The sequence below is a fragment of the Rhinoderma darwinii genome, chromosome 1 (genome assembly GCF_050947455.1).
Source record: "Rhinoderma darwinii isolate aRhiDar2 chromosome 1, aRhiDar2.hap1, whole genome shotgun sequence".
Classification (NCBI taxonomy): Eukaryota; Metazoa; Chordata; class Amphibia; order Anura; family Rhinodermatidae; genus Rhinoderma; species Rhinoderma darwinii.
Window position 1 is genome coordinate 37,590,984 of NC_134687.1, and position 21,287 is coordinate 37,612,270.

Below are 21,287 nucleotides of genomic sequence, written 5' to 3' on the forward strand. Positions count from 1 at the left end.
TGTCGGGCTGCATGAGACTTTTTGATCACTTTTTATTTCATTTAATTTTTTGTGGGATATAAGGGGACCAAAAAACAGCGATTCTGGCGTTTTAACATTTAACTTTTTACAGCATTCACCGTGCGGGTGAAATGATGATATCAATCAGACTTTTACAGAGGCTGCGATACCAATTCCGTATATATATATATATATATATACACTACTAAAAACTTTATTAAACTTTTTTTTTACACCGTTTATTGGTCCCCCTAGGGGACTTGAGCCAGCGATCGTCATATATTGTCATTTTTACAGGCTACTGTTAAGCCTTGCCAGAGGCAGTGTTTAACAGGAGCTGAAAAAGGCCCCTGGGTTGCCATGACAACCATCGGCACATCGCGATTGCGTAGCGGGGGAGCCGATGAGCTGTCTTTCTAATGTTTTAGATGCTGCGATCGTGATTGATCGCAGCATTTAAGGGGTTATACGGCAAGGAACAGAGCGATAGTTAGTCCCGGGTGTCAGCTGTAACACACAGCTGACACCCGCTGCGTACAGAGTGGGCTCAGCAGGTGAACCCGCTCCAAACATCACCCCCTACACCATGACGTGCTATTACATCGTGGTGCGGGAACAAGTTAATTCACATGATGTACGGTACACATTGAACTCTGTTATAACACAGTATGCAGTAAGCGCCCTCTAGTGGCAGCTGCAGGCAGCTAGAATTGTATTATTTAATTCTAGGTCTTCACTTTACATATTACATTGTCTTCTTTATTTTAATCAGAAATCATCAGAGAGGCCGAGCTCAGACGGAGAGTGTAATGTGGAGAATGGCACAGTGATTGTCAATGGCAAGGAGCCCGGTATGTACATATTGTGATCACCAAGGACAGATTGCTGCACATTAGACCATGCTGCTTAAAACTGGGACAAGCATGCAAAGTATTTAGTGCACATTGAGGTCATATTTTGATTAGATTTACCCATGCAATTCATTTTTTTCAATGTCTCCTGGCTTTGCACACATTTGGGGTAAGCAGTTGCACCAGTTCGAGCTTACAGAGAGTCACATCCCAATAGGGTTCCAGTCCTGCTCTGAAATGGATGCAAAATTCCATGGCGGTCATGGCACAAGACCATTGGTATTCAGCGCAGCTAATCAGGGCATGGAAACCTCTATAGGAGTCGGTGTATGTGTCCTGTCCATATCTATAGTTATGACATTTAAAGGGGTTGTCCCATCAACATAACCCTTCTCTAAAAGCAGCTGCCACACTGATCAGCTGAACATCTCAGGTCTGATCCTTGAAGAACACTATCGCCAGCCTCGTTTCAGGTGGAAATGGCTCATAACAAGGAACACACTAGATAAACGTGTAAAAAAAAATGATATTTGTTTAGCGACCCAGAAGCTTCTCCCAGTCTCATCCAGCCGGAAAGAATGGACTTAGCGGTGTGCATATTATAGTGACTTACATGGGAGGGTTCCCGGCACCTTCTGTGTGTTTAAGATTGAATGACTTCCTCTTATCTCCTCTGGGTAGACCACCCTGCTTCCTTACAGCTGGGGACTTTGTTCCAGTGTTTATGGAGCATCGACTTCCTCGCGGTAGCTCATGTATAACCCTGTGGTTCCTGTATGTCTGGCCTCTGCCTCCCAGCCAGTCCTGAAGGGGAGGCTTCATAATGCAATGGTCCGACACCTCCATCCTACTAGTCTGACACCATCGGCCTTGTCGGGTATCACGTAAATGTCATTGTCATAGAGTACATGTCATAAATTGTAATACAACGAGCTAAGGACAGTGAAGGAGAGTGTACGCAGTAAGGACTTTTCCTCACAGTCTTATAATATCGCTGGCTGTCAGCTCAAGCGTAACATTATGTACCAACGTCCATTACATAACTGAGTCTTGAAACTTTTTGGGGCAATTTCTTGTATGTGACAACATATAAGGCCTCTTCCAAACGAGCGTTTTTGTACGGACGTATTTCGAATGATTTTGCATCAGTATTATAGATCCGTATTACTGATGGGCTGTCTTCAAGCAAGAGAATTGAATGACATAAGACAGCGCCTTTGCAAACCGGATGCAATACGAACCAAATATGGATGCATTTGTATTTTCATCACTCTCCATAGACTTCAATGGGCGTTTTTCATCTGCAAAAGGGAGGAAAGTAATGCATACCTCGTTTTTAAAACACGCACACATTTTTTAAGCCCAAGTGAATGGCCTCATTTATTAACATTGGCTCCGTATTATGGTCCACAAAAAACGGATGGAATACGGATGTAAAATACGCTAAAAGAGGCCTAAGGATGCACGTGCCATCTGATACTTCAAAATAAACCGAAAACTGGCAAATAATCTGGACGTTCTAGAAGACTGAGCGGAGAAGACCCATTAGGCCATGAATATAAACCATTTTATTCCATTTAAGAATCCACTTATAGGGCGAAAATAGTGAAAGGGAAAAAAATAACGATATTTGGTATCGCTGCCTATGTAACAACAACCCTCATAATAAAGTTAAACTTGTATTATTACCGCACGGTGAACGACATAAAAAAGAAAAAGTCCCTAAACAATATGGTGGAATCGCTGCTTCACCCCATTACCCCATCCTAAAAAATGAATGAAAGTTAATCAATGATTATATGTTTGCCAAACGGCTACCATAAAAAAACACAACTTGTCCCGCGAGGAATAAACCCTGAACAGCTACGTCGACTGAAAAATAAAAATGTTATGGCTCTCGAATTTCGATGATGAGAAACACAAAAAAGGTATGCGTCCCGAAGGGTTTGATGAGTGATTAGCGGATTCTCTGTTCGACCCAATGGATATTACACCGTATTAGTCACGGGGTCGTCAGAGTTACGTGGGCTTCGCTTTCGCCTGTACAGAACTCTTGGCTTGTTTTCGGGTTTGCAGGGCACAGAGCAGAGATCAGATTCAATCTTTTCCGGTAGGTTAAATCTATCATTGAATTTGTCATCTCTCTAAAGCTCTTACTGGATCTCGGCGGGTTCACTATTGATTTCCTGCTGTAATTTATCCCATCGCTGTCAGGGCGGCAAACACACATATTATATCAGAGGCAGAAGTATGACCTCGGGAACAGACTGCGGAATGGTTACAGGCTCTTCTGAAATGAATGTTGAACCGTCCGGCGCTGCGGGAAACCGTAAATCTCAGAGACCGCCGACTTCATTTATATTTCAGACTCCGGTGATACATTAATGGAAGAGCCGCAGATTAAAGACATGGGTCACCAGACATCAAGGCGGACCATGGGTGATGTTAATGTAGCAGTCGCAGCACATCCATTACATTGCAAATTCATTAAGGATGCAAAGTAATAGGCTGCTTGAGTTTAAAGAGCACCTGTCATTGCGGAGATGAGATTATATTAGCCATGGTCTGGCACCTTAGACTCCGGCCATGAATAAGGCAACACCTGTTTGCATAATACAGCAGAACATCTAGCGCCCCCTACAGCCTTCCCCCGGATGTCCTCCTCTCATTCCCCCAGCACTGTGATGACGTCATTAACATGTACACACTAGTCCTTCTCAATGAATTAGAAGATCATCTAAAAGTTAATTTATTTCAGTAATTCAATTCAAAAAGTGTCTCTCCTATATTCTATAGATCCATTACACACAGAGTGATCTATTTCCAGCATTTTTTTCTTGCAATGTTGATGATTATGGGAACCGGTAATGAAAACCCCAAATTTAGTGTCTCAGAAAATGTGAATATTATATAAGCTTAAATGATTTTTAATACCGAAAATAATTTTCTGAGAGACTAAATTTTCGGTTTTCATTAACTGTTCCCATAATCATCAACATTTCAAGAAAAAAAATGCTGGAAATAGATCCCTCTGTGTGTAATGAATCTATAGAATATATGAGAGACACTTTTTGAATTGAATTACTAAAATAAATGAACTGTTTGATGATCTTCTAATTCATTGAGAAGGACTAGTGTACATCATATACGTGTTAATATATCCTGTTCAGTCTATTCTTATGTAAGTGTTTCCTTTAGCGGACTTCCTTCACCCAGCACCGCATAAGGCACTGGTAAATCTAACCCTGATATTAGCCCCAGCCCGTGTCTCCTTTATACGCCCCATATAGGCACATAGCAAGTGGGTGTCCCAGAATATTAAACATCTCTCTCCTTGTGTTATACTGTAGATATAACTGCCCATGATCATGTCCGTACATGTCACCAAGACAGGACGTCAGGTGTTTGCTGGACAACCTAAAAGTTTTTTGCGTTTTTTTTGCCGAACAGAAACGAAGTGGCTCAGCGCTCACACTAACGCTTCTGCCGCTTAGTTTTAGGGATTTGTGGGGTCCCAGTGCTCGGACCCCACAATCAAAACTTCTGACATGTCAGAAGTTTGTTGAACGTTAAAGAGAACCTTTCACCTCCCCATACATGTGCAGCTGAGTGCAGCATGTAATGGTCAGGGCTGCACAAACCCTGGGGCACTTTACATCTTTTTCCTACCCTCCTCCGTTATTTAGATATTGGTGCCGTTATATTTGGCGCCTGATATTTAAATAACCCCCTAAACTGTCAATGGGGCATGTAATGGAAAGGGGGCGTGTTACTATGGCTGTGACACTGTCCAATCAGCTATGGACAGTACCACAGCAAGGGCTGGAGAGAGGGGAGCGTGTGCGTGCACACGCGCACGCTCTCCTCAGCTCTCGGTAGACAAGAACAAGACTGCGATCTCTCGCGAGAAGTGATTGCAGAGGAGAAACATAAATGAGAAACACGGATGACACGCGGAAACCACATTGACGCAACACAGTCATATGAATGGAAAACGGCGCAATTTTGCAGAAACAAATCGGACTGGCTCCTGTGAATAAGGCCTAAATCAATACCGTAGTCGACCGCGCTAATTGTTCCGTCAAAACAACGGAACCCTTACACCACGGTGACAAACTGAAACTTTGCACTGGATCCTTCGCCATTGAAATCAGTTTCCGTTTGGATTCCGTTCATGGGTTCCCCTGACGGAAAGCTCAGACGGAACCCAAAAACGGAGCCCCGACGCAGATGTGAACGAAGCCTTATATAGTTTGTTATATACAGCACATGTAAAAATAAAGATGTCCCCTTAGTATGTAATGTTTTTACCTATAGGTCATGTCTGGTTCGTGTTCATTGTCGTCACCCTCGTGGCCTCCTTTATTCAGAGTGTGACTCAGCGTTTGTCTCTCATGACATTGCTCTTTCATGGTAATACAGCGAGAAACCAAGAGGTGCCGGTCACCGACATTCCTTGTTATTGCGGCATTACTGGAATTGGTCATTGGCACGCGCTGTTGGCATGTCACCACGTTAAGGATGTAGGCTAAATATTATCACTATGGGAAAAGTCACCAGCAGCAATGCCAGTGTCTAGTTGTATCAAGTATCTCATCGTGTATATGGATAATGCAGTGAGTTGCTGTTGTATTGTTTTTGTGACTGTTTTTTGCCTTAGGAACACTTTGTGGCATGTTCATGTATGTATGAAATTTGATATCCTATCAATAAATGGGCCATCTCTCATGACATGTCCCTTTTACATGACTGCATTTATGCATAATATAACTATTCTGGAGAATCTTTCCTTAGGACTCTGTGTTGTGCTGTTTCTCTGTTATTCCTCCTGGAAATGTAAAAATAAATTGACTACTGCATGTTACTATTTCACTTGACAATGTGGTGTGTCCCTACACAGTATAATGCTGCCAGCAGTGATTGGGCAGTATCAGGGTATGTTCACACGCTTAACCAAAAACGTCTGAAAATACGGAGCTGTTTTCAAGGGAAAGCAGCTCCTGATTTTCAGACGTTTTTTAAGCCACTCACGTTTTTTTATACGCCCATTTTTGGAGCCGTTTTCAATAGAGTCAAAAACGGCCCGTCGGAACAGAACGCCGTTTTCCCATTAAAATCAATGGGCAGATGTTTGGAGGCGTTCTGCTGCCGATTTTTCGGCCGTTTACAGCCCGACAAACGGCCAAAAATAGGCCGTGTGAACATACCCGAAGAGTGTGCATGGACACGCCTTTTTTACAAGAAAATGGTGAAAACCAGTTGTCAATTTATTCAGACATTTCCAGGAGGCATAAGAGGAACAGCACATTGCAGAATTCTCAGTAAGATGCTCCATGGCTGTGTTATACATGTAGATAGAAGACAAATTCAACAAAATATTCCTTTCTTCCTCATCAGTGAAAAGAAAGAAAAGTGGCACAAAAGCCGAGCCAAAAGGTACAGTGTCCAAAGTAACGGGGAAGAAAATAACAAAAATAATTGGCCTGGGGAAGAAGAAACCAAGTACAGATGAGCAGACGTCATCGGCAGAGGAGGATCTTCCAACATGTGGTAAGAAATATAGAGTGTAGGTCAAAAATAATGCAAAAAAATGAATTAATCATGCAAAAGATGGCAATCTATATATATATATATACTAGTCCATCTCAATGAATGAGAACATCAACAAAAAGTTAATTTATTTCAGTAATTCAATTCAAAAAGTGAAACTCCTATATTATATACATTCATTACACACAGTGTGATCTATTTCCAGCATTTTCTTTCTTTTAATGTTGATGATTATGGTAACCGTTAATGAAAACCCAAAATTTAGTCTCTCAGAAAATTCGAATATTATATAAGCCTAATTTCAAAAATGATTTTTAATACTGAAATGTTGTCCTACTGAAAAGTATGTCCAGTATCTGCCCTCAATACTTGGTCGGGGCTCCTTTTGCATGAATTACTGCATCAATGCGGCGTGGCATGGAGGCGATCAGCCTGTGAGACTGCTGAGGTGTTATCAATGCGGCGTGGCATGGAGGCGATCAGCCTGTGGCACTGCTGAGGTGTTATCAATGTGGCGTGGCATGGAGGCGATCAGCCTGTGGCACTGCTGAGGTGTTATCAATGCGGCGTGGCATGGAGGCGATCAGCCTGTGGCACTGCTGAGGTGTTATCAATGCGGCGTGGCATGGAGGCGATCAGCCTGTGAGACTGCTGAGGTGTTATCAATGCGGCGTGGCATGGAGGCGATCAGCCTGTGAGACTGCTGAGGTGTTATCAATGCCGCGTGGCATGGAGGCGATCAGCCTGTGGCACTGCTGAGGTGTTATCAATGCGGCGTGGCATGGTGGCGATCAGCCTGTGGCACTGCTGAGGTGTTATCAATGCGGCGTGGCATGGAGGCGATTAGCCTGTGGCACTGCTGAGGTGTTATCAATGCGGCGTGGCATGGAGGCGATCAGCCTGTGGCACTGCTGAGGTGTTATCAATGCGGCGTGGCATGGAGGTGATCAGCCTTTGGCACTGCTGAGGTGTTATCAATGCGGCGTGGCATAGAGGCGATCAGCCTGTGGCACTGCTGAGGTGTTATCAATGCGGCGTGGCATGGAGGTGATCAGCCTGTGGCACTGCTGAGGTGTTATCAATGCGGCGTGGCATGGAGGTGATCAGCCTGTGGCACTGCTGAGGTGTTATCAATGCGGCATGGCATGGAGGTGATCAGCCTGTGGCACTGCTCAGGTGTTATCAATGCCGCGTGGCATGGAGGCGATCAGCCTGTGGCACTGCTGAGGTGTTATCAATGCGGCGTGGCATGGAGGTGATCAGCCTGTGGCACTGCTGAGGTGTTATCAATGCGGCATGGCATGGAGGTGATCAGCCTGTGGCACTGCTCAGGTGTTATCAATGCCGCGTGGCATGGAGGCGATCAGCCTGTGGCACTGCTGAGGTGTTATGGAAGCCCAGGTTGTATGATAGTGGCCTTCATCTCGTCTGCATTCTTGGGTCTGGTATCTCTCATCTTCCTCTTGACAATACCCGGTAGATTCTCTATGGGATTTAGGTCAGGCGAGTTTGCTGGCCAATCAGGCGCACTGATACTGTGGTTATTACACCAGGTATTGGTACTTTTGGCAGTGTGGGCAGGTGCCGAGTCCTGCTGGAAAATGAAATCGGCATCTCCATAAAGCTTGTCAGCAGAGGGAAGCCTGAAGTGCTGGGAAATGTCCTGCTAGACACTGCGCTGACTCTGGACTTGATATAACACAGTGGAGCAACACCAGCAGATGACATGGCCCCCAAACCATCACTGACTGTGGAAACTTCACACTGGACCGCAAGCAACTTGGATGGAGTGCCTCCCCACTCTAAATGAACTTTTTGATGATATTCTAATTCATTGAGAAGAACTAGTGTGTATGTGTGTGTGTGTGTGTGTGTGTGTGTGTGTATATATATATATATATATCTAACATAAAGTAGTGATATGAACGTGTAACTGTTATACGGTAAAACTTTCTTGCTTCATTTAAGGTTACCTAAATGTCCTTAGCAACAACCGGTGGAGGGAACGATGGTGCCGGGTCAAAGACCATAAACTCCTCTTTCATAAAGACAGGACCGATCTTAAGATGCACATAGTCTCCATACCTCTGAGGGGATGTGAAGTCATCCCAGGTCTGGACTCCAAGCATCCCCTGACCTTCCGTCTTCTCCGTAATGGGCAGGAGGTGGCCGTGCTAGAGGTATGTCTGTCTATCCATTCCAGAAAATATGATGTTCGGCCCATACTATGCTGATTTTCACAGTTGCGACAAATTTTTCATAAGAAAAATGTTGAAAAACAACACCAAAGGAAGGCCGGTGGTGTTTAGAAGTGTGACCCGTAATCTCCAACATGGGTGCGCCATGTTCAGGAATATGTTACACGTTTCATTACTTTGACAGACTGGTACACCATCCGCATGGTGCACCAGTCTTAGTAAAAGTTCCCCGATTTCTTTTGTACCACACGCTAAAATATTTTTCTTATGACTGAACATCTTTATTTAGAATGAAATGTGAAATATTACAGTAACACTTTGATAAGCTGGCAGCATGAGCAAGTAAATTGCAGATGAAACTTAATGATTAATAAATGTAAAGTATCAAGGCTGCAATAATAATATAGCTGAGTATAAATTAAATGGGGGGAAAAAAAACAGGATAAAAGAGTTACCATAACCAAGCCGCATCACTCAATGCCAAGCAGCTGCTGCTAAAGCTAATTAAAATTTTGGGTGCATAAAAAGGGAGATAAATAATAGTGATCCAAATATAATATTGCATCTATAAATCCCTTGTTAGGCCTTATCTTAATCATTGGGTTCATTTTTGGTCTTCATGCCTTCAGCAGCATATAGGGGAGCTGGAGAGTGGGCGACACGAATAATAATTGGGATTAAAGACACATAGGGATCTTTACAGTTGGAGTAGTCAAACTTTGGAATGCCCAACCGCAAGATGTAGTAGTGGTAGATGCAATGTCCGCATTTTACCCCTCGATGTCTTATGATGAGCATACTTCTTACACTGTTGGTGTGCCTGTGCGAACAGGAGTGAGGCGACGGTTGTAATACACAACTGCCGCTCTAAAGGCGTGGATCGAAGGAACCTCTGATCTCCGCTATTTAACCCTTGAATTCAGCAATCAATACTGATTGCGGCATTCAAATGGAGAGACTGGAATTCCTCTACCGCGATCGGACCCCATACCTTCTATGGACAGACAGCCGTGTATTGCCATACACGTACATTATAGTTAAAAAAATCTAAATGATATATTTCCCTATAGGATAGAAAAAAAAAAAGTTAAATAAATGGAACAAAAATGTTAAAAGAAAATCTCTAAAATAAACAACACAAACATGTTTTTTTTTTTGGGGGGGGGGGGGGGGTTATTTTACAATAAATAAACGTTATTACATATAAGTCCCAAAACCTAAAACAAAACAAGCGCAATTGGAAACATCACGTCCGTTCGAAACTACAATACATTGATCAAATCATTTAGGATTCGTGTATGCTTTAATAAAAATAACAACGGCAGCCGAAAAAATGTATATAAATGAAACAATGTATGAAAAAATGACACCTACGTAAAATACATCTCGTTTCGGGAAAAAGCAAAGCTTCCTATGGCTACATCGAAGAGAAAAAAAATAAAAATGATGATCGCTGGAATGCAAAGAGGAAAGATGAAAAAATGGCCCGGTCCTCAAGGGGTTATAAGAGGGTTAGACATGATCACAATACTAACGACTTCCCTTCTCTCTTCCTGGTTAGGCTTCATCTTCAGAAAGCATGGGCAGGTGGATCGGGATCTTACTGGCAGAAACAGGTTCTTCTACGGACCCCGGAGCTCTGCACTACGACTACATAGATGTGGACACCACGGCCAATGTAATTCAGACAGCCAAGCAGTCCTTCTGGTAAGAGGATAGATAATACCAATGGCCCAGCACACCTGAGGGACTGAGCTGCTTCTTCATGAAGAATGTCTCACCAGGAGAGCTAGTGGGTGCACTTATAACCATTAAACATCTGCTTATATTACATTAGAAAAGCTTAATCGCCCTGTAATTAAAAAGCTCAGCGATTTTTATTTTTTTAAAATCTTTTGTGTTTCAAATCCTTGGCATTTTCAAGATCTCTGCTTGCTGTTAGGGGACTAGAGGCTGGGATTAGACCCCGCCTTACCTAGTCCTCCACACCAAGCAGGAGTTTGCTATATACATAGTTGTTTTTTTGGGGGGGGGGGGGGTTTGCATTCACTGACAGCAAGCAGAGATCTAGAAACAGAAATTGATTCAACTTTACTAACATATGACTGGAGAACGCAATGTGTCTTGGCTGAAAAATTCAGTAAGTAAAGAGTTAAAGGGCAGACCATTGAAGATTGTTCCCTACAGGCCAGGCAAGCTTTAACACTTTGCTTTCCAGATTGCCGATGTCATATTTGATATATAGATCACACTGTGTCTTACGCCTGTGAATCTCATTTCATTGCTAAGCCAGAATCTTTTTCACCTGAAATGCACTTCCATATATTCAAGTCAAAAGTAAACTTTACGTCTTTATTATGTGGGACGTTGCCAAGTACGACCTTAATTATCCATTTAGGAACTCCGTATGTCCATTCACATTACTTTGGAGATGATATGTTTACATAAAACCCCCCCTTTCTGTCTGGTCAAATTAACCGTGCTTCAGTCGACCAGGTCAAAACCACATTTTGGCTTCTTTTCAGTGTCCACTCCCAATATTTTTATTAAAAAAACAAAAATAAATGAAGACAAATGTCATCTTTCCATGTGTTCACTCCTGCACACCGCCACCTAGTGATCCTCAGAGGAACTGCCACTCCAGCAATAAATTCTCTGCTTGATCTTGACTTGGAAGCTGTAGCCCACCCAAAGTTATGATCTAAGATATTTTGACTTCAAATATTTATAAGATAACACCTTTAATTTCCTTTAACACAGAGATGTTTTTTTTTCTTAATAAAATTTTTATGGGATCATAAGACTTTATCTGAAAAATTAAACGTTTCTCTGCTTTACTTAATAGCAGCGTCTTAAATTAAAAGTTTATCAGTGATTCCAAAGATGTGGGATGACTAGTTGTGACCTTGGATGAACTTACACATTGGCCTCGTCCTCCCATTATAAGCTCCCATTGGGTCCTCTCCATATGTCCGCCCTTTATAATAGCAGCAGGGAATGTCCTGAGAATAAGGGAATCTCTGGTGAATTCGAAACTTATTTTTGACATCATTCTTTTTGGTATCATCCAACCCGATTTAATAAAAACTCCAAGAAATTCCTCTTCTGAGTGTAAGCAAATCTATACTACTACTTCACTTCGATATCCCGGTGAGAGGGGCCGGGGGGCTTGTTACATTCACTGTGGGCAGTACCATGCATAGCTCTTGAATAGAAATGATTTTCCTGCCCCCTAGACCAGTAGTGGTTGACCCACCACCTTATAGGGAACTCAAATGTGATCCTGGCCTTCATCCGAGGGGTTCACATTGTGTGTAATTGTCCGGAGAGGTGGTCACACATGTGCCGTCACTGTCCATTATAGGAAATAGAGATCTGGAAATGGTGGAATGCAATCCTTCTCCACGCTGCCGAAATTGTTCTTGTCCTGGCTTTCGAGGTGCTTTTGCCTCGTCCTTCGGCCCTGTTCACTCTGAGTTTTTTTGCAGGCGGAGAAATCTGCCTCAAATTCTTCTTTTTCCTGCAAGCGTTTTTTTCTGCTTGCGGGAAAAAATGCCTCCGTCTCCCATTGAAATCATTGGAAGGAGATTTCAGCCATTTTTTGGCGCGGTTTCTGCGTCGAAAACCACGCCAACAAAAACTATGTGTGAACAGGGCCTAAGAGTGCCAGCTACAGAATAAAGATGGTCACATCCCCTCATACAGTGATAGTTACATGTGCCCGTATTCAGTGTAAGAACACATATCCTAAATACAGTGCCAGCCACATGTGCCCCCAAGTTCTGCCATATGTCTCCATATTATGTCCAACCATATAATTCCTATATAGAGTGCAGGCACATGTCCCCTATAAGCTACAAGCCTCTCATACACAGTACAGCATATTGCCATATATATACAGTGAAGGAAATAAGTATTTGACCCCTTGCTGATTTTGTAAGTTTGCCCACTGTCAAAGTCATGAACAGTCTAGAATTTTTAGGCTAGGTTAATTTTACCAGTGAGAGATAGATTATATTAAAAAAAACAGAAAATCACATTGTCAAAATTCAATATATTTATTTGCATGGTGCACAGAGAAATAAGTATTTGATCCCCTACCAACCATTAAGAGTTCAGCCTCCTCCAGACCAGTTACACGCTCCAAATCAACTTGGTGCCTGCATTAAAGACAGCCGTGTTACATGGTCACCTGTATAAAAGACTCCTGTCCTCAGACTCAATTAATCAGTCTGACTCTAACCTCTACAACATGGGCAAGACCAAAGAGCTTTCTAAGGATGTCAGGGACAAGATCATAGACCTGCACAAGGCTGGAATGGGCTACAAAACCATAAGTAAGACGCTGGGTGGGAAGGAGACAACTGTTGGTGCAATAGTAAGAAAATGGAAGACATACAAAATGACTGTCAATCGACATCGATCTGGGGCTCCATGCAAAATCTCACCTCGTGGGGTATCCTTGATCCTGAGGAAGGTGAGAGCTCAGCCGAAAACTACACGGGGGGAACTTGTTAATGATCTCAAGGCAGCTGGGACCACAGTCACCAAGAAAACCATTGGTAACACATTACGCCGTAATGGATTAAAATCCTGCAGTGCCCGCAAGGTCCCCCTGCTCAAGAAGGCACATGTACAGGCCCGTCTGAAGTTTGCAAATGAACATCTGGATGATTCTGAGAGTGATTGGGAGAAGGTGCTGTGGTCAGATGAGACTAAAATTGAGCTCTTTGGCATTAACTCAACTCGCCGTGTTTGGAGGAAGAGAAATGCTGCCTATGACCGAAAGAACACCGTCCCCACTGTCAAGCATGGAGGTGGAAACATTATGTTTTGGGGGTGTTTCTCTGCTAAGGGCACAGGACTACTTCACCGCATCAATGGGAGAATGGATGGAGCCATGTACAGTCAAATCCTGAGTGACAACCTCCTTCCCTCCACCAGGACATTAAAAATGGCTCGTGGCTGGGTCTTCCAGCACGACAATGACCCGAAACATACAGCCAAGGCAACAAAGGAGTGGCTAAAAAAAAAGCACATTAAGGTCAAGGAGTGGCCTAGCCAGTCTCCAGACCTTAATCCCATCGAAAACTTATGGAGGGAGCTGAAGATCCGAGTTGCCAAGCGACAGCCTCAAAATCTTAATGATTTATAGATGATCTGCAAAGAGGAGTGGGACAAAATTCCATCTAACATGTGTGCAAACCTCATCATCAACTACTAAAAATGTGTGACTGCTGTGCTTGCCAACAAGGGTTTTGCCACCAAGTATTAAGTCTTGTTTGACAAAAGGGATCAAATACTTATTTCTCTGGGCACAATGCAAATAAATATATATAATTGTGACAATGTGATTTTCTGTTTTTTTTTCTATATAATCTATCTCTCACTGGTAAAATTAACCTAGCCTAAAAATTCTAGACTGCTCATGTCTTTGACAGTGGGCAAACTTGCAAAATCAGCAAGGGATCAAATACTTATTTCCTTCACTGTGTGTATATATATATATATATATATATATATATATGTATAGTGCGGCCATATACCATATATACAGTGCAGACACTTGCCTCTCTGCACTGTGCAGGCAAAATGACTAATGTTTTCTCTGCTGAGTCTAGTATTTGGCAGGGGAGTCGGAGTAAGAGGGTGGCACCTGTGAGAACTGGACTATAAAGTCATCTTCTATAATAAGCTTTTCTTCCCCTCTGTATTTTTTCATTTCAGTTTCATGAACAGGAGAGTAATATCCACTAACCCCTATCGTGAAGCCCCCACAAACGGCTATTCATGTCCCAGCAGTGTCGCTCTTCACTACGATGACGTCCCATGTATTAATGGATTGGTAAGGAAGACTTCCAACATGTGACATTTGTGGCTTTTCTGCTGGAGTTTAGGAAATGAATGTAAATAGTTTGCTGGGATTCTAGCTTGTTGTCTGTAGGTAACATAATAGTTGTATAAATGTATGCAGTATATAATAATGTGCTATATATTTATGTTTCCTCATTTCTGAAAATATATACATAGATTTACTAATTCCACCTTAAATAGGTAAGAAGAGACAGGATAGTCCTGGTAGCCTCTCATCTGCTTGAGGCTCTGTTCACACAAGGATAGCGCAGTCTGCAGCACTATTGCTCTCAAAAATACCGGAAACCTAGCGGACCCCCATTTTAAGTGAATGGGGGTTCAACAAGATCCATTTGGGTTTGTGAAATAAACACAAAATAGTTTGTCTTCCCATGGGTCAGAGCTTGTGCTGTGGAGTCCGCCTTCCTTCTCCCTGCCGCAGGTACTTCTGGTCTCAGCCGGCGCCGTCATGTCTCCCGACACATGGAGGGACGGGCTAGCCGGGAGCACAGACCAGCATTATGTTTCTAGGTTTCCCTGGACAAAGAGTAGAATTTCCTTTTGACTGGATTCACACACCGCGTTTTGCTGCGTTTTTCGTGGCGTTTTAAATGATGTTTTGTGGTGCTTTTTTTAGTTCATTGTTACATTAAAGTCTATAGTAAAATATAAAATGCATGACAAACAACTGGGTTTTGGTTTGTGGCATTTTTGAGACAATTCTGTGGGGAGTGGCGTTTTTTTTTTTCAACCTCCGTATGCCCTGGGTATGACGTTTTTCCCAGGCATTTTTCCCATTATCTTTACTATGGGACTTCAAAAACATCATAAAAAGTGCAAAGTACAAAGTGCCATTTTAAGACCCCTGCACTGGACCCTCCCTTTATTAGAGCTGCTGCAGGTAGAGTACTTGGTGTCACCACGTATTACATGTATTCACTTTGCTGGTGTCCAGGAGATCTCTTGGGAGCCACACTGATCTCCACGGTTTTCAGCCACTAGATCCCCTGGTGATCATCTCTCCGCCGACCACTTTAGCCATCGGAAGAGACATGCCAATAAGGAGACATTTGTCACTTTTGCCTTTTCTTCACTATGATATCACCGTCCTTTCTTATTATCTTTAGTAAATGCGCTTCTTCTTTTCAGGGATGTGGTTATTGCTCAGCGGCAGACAATATGACTTCTTCACTTTTTGTCCATCCCGTTTTCCCCCCTTTTTCCCCCTTTGTCTTCGTTCTTTCCATGTTCCTCTACCTAATAGTGAAGCTATGTGTATTTACAGTGGATGCCGGACGAAGATTATTCTTACAGGCAAAAGGCAGAAGAGGTGCACTATGATGATGCAGATGTGTACGATAACTTACCATCTCCAAAAATCTTTGCACCCAACCCGTCGACTGACAAAAAGCCCAATAGGTTTTCCTCTGAGAAACTTTCTCTTAACCACTACAAATCTCCTGTCTCGTCCAGTCTGTCCTCTCCGTCTGTCACTAACATCTCCGCTACTCTGGGGAGGGCGTCTGCCGGCTCCTCTTCTCAGGTACAACTTATTTCTCGTATCTTCTGTCTTTGCTGTCAAGTGTAGCTGCCGACCACATACGGTGTAGGCCACCATTTTTGGCTCAATGGTGATCTTTCTGGTCGCCCTAGATAACATCCTATGTGGTCGTGTCTGTATCTATATCTGTATAAGATTTAGATGGTTCTTGATCATGCTTGTGTACTTTTTATTTTTATTACTTCATGGTTGAAGCATCGGGCATTGGTTTGCCAGAGGAGGGACAAGCATGAGGGATTGGTACTTGCTTTTACAATATATCGTAAACAGGGTTCATTTATACAGAATTATCTTAAATTGCCCTAAAGAGATTTGCGCAGTTCACATTTTTACCTGTAGAGGGCACTGTTGCTCAAAATACTGCTGCGAATAAGTTCGTTTGGCCAGGCCTTGGTCGGTCTCACAATAGTTTTTGTCATTTAAAGATCCTGACATGTCTGTTTTACTCGTATTCCCCATGAAATAACAATTCGGGAACATATTTTCTTAGATCTTTACTTTGTGCCGTTCCTCTGTTATTCTTCCTAGAAATTTATGAATAAATTGACCACTGGGCGTTACTATTTCTCTTTTTTAAAGGGGCATGTTACTTACACAGTCTCACTCTGTCAGCACTGCTTGGTCAGTGTGAGTCTGTGTAATGACAAACCCCCAACTGGTAACACCCAGTTGTGAATTTATTCAATTTATTCATAATTTTCTAGGAAGAATAACAGAGGAACGGTACAACACAGAGTTCTACGACATAATGCTCCAGAATTGTTATTTCATGGAGAATACAAGTATTTCTTAAAACACACATCAGGAGAAAAAACAGCTCCCCTTTAACCCCTTGCCGACATTTGACATTGGATTATGTCATAGCCGGCAAATGGAAGTATGGAACCGGCTCATGGGCGGAGTCTGCTCCACACTCAGCGGGTCTCGACTGTATGTTACAGCCAACACTTCACTGCAATGGCCAGGTTCAGAGATGACCCTGATCCCCAATGGTTGTCATGGCAGCCTGGGGGCATAATGAAGGCCCCCAGGTCTGCCATCTTGCTCCTCCTACTGAGTCCTACCAGAGGCGGTTAATGACCGTGCTGCAATTAGTATATTTATGGCATTCATCGACTGGGCTGAGTAGAAATTAATGGTCTATGTTCCTTTAATGAGCAGCTTCCCAATAGTGGAAAAAATAATAATTCTGGTCAGATTGCGGGCAAATTTTTATCGCTACGGACTACTTTACAAAAAAAACATTAAAACAGGCGTGTTCAGTATTTGTGTCTCCACGGTGTACACACCCAGTGTAGTCACAGCCAAATGGAATTGTTCATCAGCCAAAATAATAAGAAAGCCGAACTGTGGCCTCTGAATATCCCATCGCTTAGTGATGTCTGATTAGATCCTCATGAAAGAAATGTCATTTGCTCCCCATCCCTTAATAACTTCCAATTCATTACTTCTTACATAAATGCATTAAAAGTCTCCTAATTGGATGTCTTTTCTGTTCTCAACCTCAAATCTAGCGCAGAATGATATTTTCCTGTTTAACTTCATTATCCTCCACTGATGGTTATTAAATGATGTCCTGATATTCTTATTCAGCTAATAGAATAAAACCAGACGGCCCATCTGTCTATCATTCCTCATGCAATCGAGTTCCGTCCATATTGCAATCCAAATGGAGAAAAATATTTAACCTGCAGCAGAAAGCCTACCCCACTGCACTGTCCAATTGGAGACCAAACAACCTAAATTGTAGCCTTTATGTTAAAGGGGTTGCCGAGGATTAGAAAAACATGCATTTTTCTAAAAACAGCGCCACACTCATTCACAGGTTGTGAGCGGTATTGCAGCTCAGCACTATTCGTTTAGATGGAGCCAAGATTCAATACCAGATACAACCCGTGAACAGGTATGGTGCTGTTTATTGAAAAAAGTAGGTATGTATTTCTAATCCTGGACAACCCCTTTAAACCACGCCCATAATTATGTCTCCCTTAATTATGGAGGATATTAGGTAGGGCAGTAAGACCCCCATGCACACGGCCGTGCCCGTAATCAAGGCCCAAAAGAACGGACTTGTTCCATAATCTTCTGAATATTTCTATGGCACGGTCACCCATCCGTAGCGATACGGAAAGGTGTCCGCGGCCAATAGAACTGCATGGGTCCGTAATTGCGGACCGTTTTACGGGCCACAATTACGGAGCATTTTTACGGTCGTGTGCACGGGGCCTTAGTCAGTGACTTTTGTCATGGAGATATCAGAGCAGTGGAGCTGCAGGTTTCAGGCCTTCAACTTTAGTGACGGATATATTTACACACAATTTATTTTTTTACTCTGCTAGCATGCAATAAAGGGGATATTATATAATGCTTTTAGTAGGACTCTTTTAATTATTATGTGCGGCAATGATTAGGGGAGTTCATGAACCTCTATTGGTCCCAGGGTGGAGAAATAACTCTCTTGCATGCTCTATGTAAATTGGGAGGGTCTGTAAAGGTTCTGATCTTTTCCTTCACTCCACTTGAGATTTCCACTGGTTGCCCTTGGAAACAGACGGCAGTGTAGCTCCACCTTGCTGTCAGTCATATGACCCAACAGCTATGCTCTGACTGTGTTGTGCTCCCACGATGCACTGCTGTCTAAGAACAGAAAAGCAGCCGAATTCTGTATTTAGCTTTGGGCAGGAATGGAGGAGAATACATCTTGTAGCCCAAAATCAGTGTTTGAAGATTTTCCCAGCAATTATTTTTTCTTTTTTTTAACATGAAATGTTGTCAATGATTGAAAAGTGGCGTTTTCTTCATTAATAATGTATGTTCTTCTCTTGTTTCTGCTTTGTAGCTTAAGAGCAAGAAGCCTCCTACAGCATCTAATGGGATTGCATTAAAATCCAGAATAGCCACCAACCAGCAAAGGAAGCCCAGTCCAACCAGCACTGTGAAGCGCAATAACTCCAGTAAGCACTCGTTGTGTCTAAGTACAGACATCCGCTGCGGTTTAACCTCGCACATTGGCGTTCTCACCACCCGGCACCTTGTTTGTCACTGTGAATAATGCTCCGATACAGTTTATATATAGGTATTATGTAGATAAAAGTTCAGCAACTTTGAAAATACATTACAATACTGATCCTTAGTTACAGCCTGTATTATTCTCAAGAGCTGCATGCACATTTCTGATGGTTGTCATTGGAAACCGTCGACAAGCTTGTCGTCAGACTCCCCTCTAACCGCTTAGCTGGACTTCTGTAATGCAGTAAGACAGTTTTTCTTACATCAGATTACTGTACAGTGCCTGTTGTAAAGACTGCACTACCCAGAATGGAAATCACCAAACCCAGCTCGAGTCAACAATGAATGCTGGGAGATTCCAGCTCTGAAGCCTCTAAATATGTACATATATCAATAGCCTTGGTGTATACAACTGAAGTTAAAGGGTTTATCTGGTCATATGTAGCCTAATCACCATGTAGTAAAAGTTTGGCAACATTCTAATTTAATTCCTTCACATTTTCAAGATCTCTACTTGCTGTCAGTGAATAGTGTATATAATTGAAGATTCTATCCTTGGTCTATCCAACTTAAGTTAAATGACTTTTCTAGTGAAGTCAGAAGTTGTCGTTACTATCTCAAGGGCTGGGTTGAGCTCATAGAGTATTGCCTAGATTGACACATTGTAACAAACCCTCAGCTGTGTGTACAGGACTAGGTAAAGATGGATTTTCAACAGGTTTCTGTTTTTCTTGAAAGTGGTGATGAAATGAAACACAAAGAATATTAGAAATTTGTATAGTCATCGTGTTCATTGCTCGAGCCCTAAATATCACTCCTTTATGTACTGTCAGGGTTACGGCGCTGCGCTGCGGTCCAGTAGTGATGTCACTTTCTTTGTTGCACAGATGCTGAGCAGTATAAATACGGAAAGAACCGAGTGGAGGCCGATGCTAAGAAACTACAGCAGAAAGAGGAGGAACTTCTGAAAAAGAAAGAAGCTCTGAGGAACCGACTGGCCCAGCTCCGGAAAGAGAAGCGGGACACTAAAGCGGCAATTGAGGCCAATGCAGGTACAGCCCCATAACCCACAATGGACTGTGATTCCCAGGACATTGTAACGCAACCCGCCGTCTTACATGTCTCTTACCCTCCTGCTCTTTGTCCTAATATTTGTTACCTGCAGAGTCCGGTGCATTTCTCTAACATAACCTTACGTCCGTAAATAGGGCGTGTGAACATACCCTTAGGCTGGATTCACACGAGCACATTAACGTCCGTAATGGACGGACGTATTTCGGCCGGAAGTCCCGGACCGAACACAGTGCAGGGAGCCGGGCTCCTAGCATCATAGTTATGTACGACGCTAGGAGTCCCTACCTCTCTGCAGGACAACTGTCCCGTACTGTAATCATGTTTTCAGTACGGGACAGTTGTCCTGCAGAGAGGCAGGGACTCCTAGCGTCGTACATAAGTATGATGATAGGAGCCCGGCTCCCTGCACTGAGTTCGGTCCGGGACTTCCGGCCGAAATACGTCCGTCAATTACGGACGTTAATGTGCTCGTGTGAATCCAGCCTAAGGGTATGTTCACACGCCCTATTTACGGACGTAATTCAGGCGTTTTACGCCCGAAAAAACGTCTCCAAACCGGCTGCAAACATCTGCCCATTGAATTTAATTGGTCTTACGGTGTTTTTTTACACGCCGCTGTCAAAAGACGGCGCGTAAAAAGACGGCCGCCTCCAAGAAGTGCCTGTCACTTCTTGGGACGTAATTGGAGCCGTTTTTCATTGACTCCATAGAAAAACCGCTCCAATTACGTCCGTAATGGACTCCCCGAAAAACGCCTGCACTCGCCATTACGTCTGAAATTCAGGAATTGCCGTGTGAACATACCCTTATAAAGCTACATGTGTATGCAGTATAATAAGACTATATGCACCAAAACCGCAGCAATACGCAGGAAATTCGCAGGTAAAAATCGCACCTAATCGTGTGTTTTTCAGTGCGGTTTATTACGCTTTGATGCGTTTTTCAGCCTGCGGATTTTGGTAAGATTTTTCCACAGCATTAGGCAGATACAAGTCGCAAGCAGAAACACAAGATAAACTGACATGCTGCAGATTCTAAAAAACACGCCACAGGTCAATTTCCATCCCGAAAAATACTGCAGCGTGTACATGAGATTTTCTGGAATCTGATTGACTATGCCGGTACTGTATTACTGCAAATCTGCACGGCTAAGCCGCACGTAATACGCATCGTGTGCATTGATCCTAAAGT

The 21,287-nt window shown here is 42.9% G+C and overlaps 1 protein-coding gene across 3 annotated transcripts in view; it reads left to right on the top strand.

Annotated features, from left to right (window-relative positions):
- The window catches only part of AFAP1 (actin filament associated protein 1), a 122,423-nt gene that overhangs the window by 90,653 nt on the left and 10,483 nt on the right, over positions 1 to 21,287 (top strand). For 2 of the 3 annotated variants that reach the window (XM_075857622.1, XM_075857629.1), the window contains exons 8-15: positions 773 to 851; positions 6,249 to 6,401; positions 8,370 to 8,581; positions 10,161 to 10,306; positions 14,327 to 14,444; positions 15,738 to 15,995; positions 18,853 to 18,967; positions 19,910 to 20,074. In XM_075857622.1, the coding sequence (XP_075713737.1) occupies positions 773 to 851; positions 6,249 to 6,401; positions 8,370 to 8,581; positions 10,161 to 10,306; positions 14,327 to 14,444; positions 15,738 to 15,995; positions 18,853 to 18,967; positions 19,910 to 20,074 (1,246 nt within the window). The remainder of the gene's footprint in view (positions 1 to 772; positions 852 to 6,248; positions 6,402 to 8,369; positions 8,582 to 10,160; positions 10,307 to 14,326; positions 14,445 to 15,737; positions 15,996 to 18,852; positions 18,968 to 19,909; positions 20,075 to 21,287) is intronic. The other variant, XM_075857638.1, reaches the window with a different exon arrangement.